General features: G+C 45.6%; 1 protein-coding gene across 2 annotated transcripts in view; it reads left to right on the top strand.

Annotated features, from left to right (window-relative positions):
• The window catches only part of rufy3 (RUN and FYVE domain containing 3), a gene marked incomplete at its 3' end in the record, with an annotated part of 33027 nt that overhangs the window by 3548 nt on the left and 26359 nt on the right, over positions 1-3120 (top strand). Inside the window, 1 exon segment of one of the 2 annotated variants that reach the window (XM_037680802.1) lies at positions 613-1219. Within the exon segment in view, the coding sequence (XP_037536730.1) occupies positions 1042-1219 (178 nt within the window). 2 annotated transcript variants of the gene reach the window in all.

The following is a 3120-nucleotide window of genomic DNA, read 5'->3' as shown; positions in this document are numbered from 1 at the left end:
TTAACTAACATGTTGACTGCTGTTAACTAACTTGTTGACTGCTGTTACCTAACCTATGGATGCTGTTATTATAGTGTTGGACTACTGTTATGTAACTTGTGGCCTGTTGTTAACTAACCTTTGGATGAGATTGGTAAAGTTTTAGTCTGCTGTTAACTAACTTGTTGACTGCTGTTAACTAACTTGTTGACTGCTGTTAACTTGTTAACTGTTGTTAACTAACCTTTGGATGCTGTTAGTGAAGTTTTAGACCGCCGTTAGATAACTTGGGGTCCCAAATTTATCTAACGGCGGTGCGTCCCCAAGTTAGCTGACAGTTACATGTCTGGCCCTCTATGGTGTCCTTCTTTGTCCCTCTCTGGTACTCTGTACCAGTGTCTTGTGTCCCTCACTGTCCTTGTCTGACCCTCTGTGTCCGTGTTGAGCAGTTAATAAATTGTCAAAAGACAAACGGTTTGAGCTCAGAGTAATTTGTGTGTGTGAGACAGACGAGTCCTGGGCTGCAGTGTTGGTGTTGGTTGTTACTCTGGGGACCCCCTCCATCATCATCATCCTCCTCCTCCACGCATGCCCCATCCGCTCACGTGATGAGCGTGTGCTCTGCCTAGCTCTAGTGTCAGCCATCTTGGTCCACACCCACCCAGAGCATTCACTGCGGTGCGCTGGTGGCCCAGTCAGACGACCTGGTGTTGAGCTGAGATTCTTTTTTTCAGTACGGTGCTCTGCTGTCTTTTAAATCCTCACTTTACAAGAGGGAGAAGAGGAGGAGGAGGAGGAGCGCTGCCGTTCTCTAGACAGCAGCTGTGTGAAGAGGAGGAGGGGATGCAGGCATAAAGCGCTCCTCCAGACACCTGCTGTGCCGTCTTCATCTCTGATTATTGCTCTTCTCTTCTGTATTGATGCGTTCTTCCTCCTCTTGCAGCTCGTCTTCTCTCTGAGCAGCTGTTTTTGGTCGTAGCTCCCAGAACAAAGGCTGCTACGCCTCTTTCCCCATCTCTCTCTGGGCGCTGTTGGTTTTTGCCCTGCGAACGCTGAGTCATCATGTCTGATCTGACGCCTCAGAGCGAGACCCCGACTCCCACCACAGACAAGATCACCCAGGCCGCCCGGGAGACCATCTATCTCTGCAACTTTCGTGTTTCTGTCGATGGCGAGTGGCTCTGCCTCCGTGAGCTCAACGACATCTCGCTCACGCCGGACCCAGAGCCAGCCCATGAAGGTAACGAGGAGGAGGTCTGTGGGCTTGTTGTGATCACCATCAGGATCAGGGTGTGGTGTTCCACCAGGTCCCAACGTTGTACGTCTTTCACATGGTGGGGACACGTCCTGTTTGAGCTGTGTCATGATGGAGCTCCTGAGAACCAAACAGCCGGATGACGCCACTCGTAAAGAAGTCACGGCGCAACCAGGAAGTTCTGTTTCTTTTATCAGACCTCATTAGCTCGTTATTTCAGTGCCTGCTGAGAAGATTTTCATGTATTTTAGCTCATAAAATGTCACAAACAGCAACTATAGGTTTACAAAAGAGACTGAAACATTTACAACAAATGGACACAACAGAATACATGTGTGAAAATACACAAATGTACTTTGTACTTGACTTTTGCTGCAGCAGACAAAAGTACAAAAAAGAGTCCAGGCAGGATGGAGTGATGGAGAAAAGGTTCAGGAGTGATTTGAGACAAAAAGGGTGTCGGCAAAGGTCAAAGGAAAAGTTTACAAGACAGTGGTGAGACCAGCTATGTTGTCTGGTCTGGAGACAGAGACATGGACGAAAAGACAGGAGACAGAGACATGGACAAAAAGACAGGAGACAGAGACATGGACAAAAAGACAGAAGACAGAGACGTGGACAAAAAGACAGGAGACAGAGACATGGACAAAAAGACAGGAGACAGAGACGTGGACAAAAAGACAGGAGACAAAGACATGGACAAAAATACAGGTAGATAGAGACATGGACTAAAAGACAGGAGACAAAGACATGGACAAAAATACAGGTAGACAGAAACATGGACAAAAATACAGGAGACAGAGACTTGGATAAAAGGACAGGAGACAGAGACATGGACAAAACGACAGTAGACAGAGACATGGAAAACAAGACAGGAGACAAAGACATGGATGAAAAAGACAGGAGACAAAGACATGGACAAAAATACTGGTAGACAAAGACATGGACAAAAAGACAGGAGACAAAGACATGGACAAAAATACAGGTAGACAGAGACATGGACAAAAATACATGGACAAAAAGACAGGTAGACAGAGACATAGACAAAAAGACAGGAGACAAAGACATGGACAAAAAGACATGGACAAAAAGACATGGGTGAAAAAGACAGGAGACAAAGACATGGACACAAATACATGTAGACAGAGACATGGACAAAAATACAGGTAGACAGAGACATGGACAAAAAGACAGGAGACAAAGAAGGACAAAACACATGGACGAAAAAGACAGGAGACAAAGACATGGACGCATATACATGTAGACAGAGACATGGACACAAATACATGTAGACAGAGACATGGACAAAAAGATAGGGGACAGAGACATGGACAAAAAGACAGGAGACAGAGACATGGACAAATAGACAGGAGACAAAGACATGGATGAAAAAGACAGGAAACAAAGACATGGACACAAATACATGTAGACAGAGACATGGACAAAAAGACAGGAGACAGAGACATGGACAAATAGACAGGAGACAAAGACATGGATGAAAAAGACAGGAGACAGACATGGATGAAAAAGACAGGAGACAAAGACATGCACAAAAAGACAGGAGACAAAGACATGGACAAAAATACAGGTAGATAGAGACATGGACTAAAAGACAGGAGATAAAGACATGGACAACAAGACAGGAGACAGAACTGGAAGTGTCAGAAATGAAGATGTTGAGGTTCTCCTTAGGAGAGACAAGGATGGAGAAGATCAGGAATGAGATCATCAGAGGTACAGCACAGGTTGAACAACTGGGAGATAAAGTTAGAGAGGACACACTGAGATGGTTTGGACATGTCCAGAGGATGGACAGTGGTTTGGACATGTCCAGAGGAAGGACAGTGGTTTGGACGTGTCCAGAGGAAGGACAGTGGTTTGGACAT

This window comes from Nematolebias whitei, chromosome 8, assembly GCF_014905685.2.
Source record: "Nematolebias whitei isolate Nwh7 chromosome 8, NemWhi1, whole genome shotgun sequence".
Lineage (NCBI taxonomy): Eukaryota > Metazoa > Chordata > Actinopteri > Cyprinodontiformes > Rivulidae > Nematolebias > Nematolebias whitei.
Note: the sequence above shows the minus strand (reverse complement) of the source record. Positions and strands in the feature narration are given on the sequence as shown.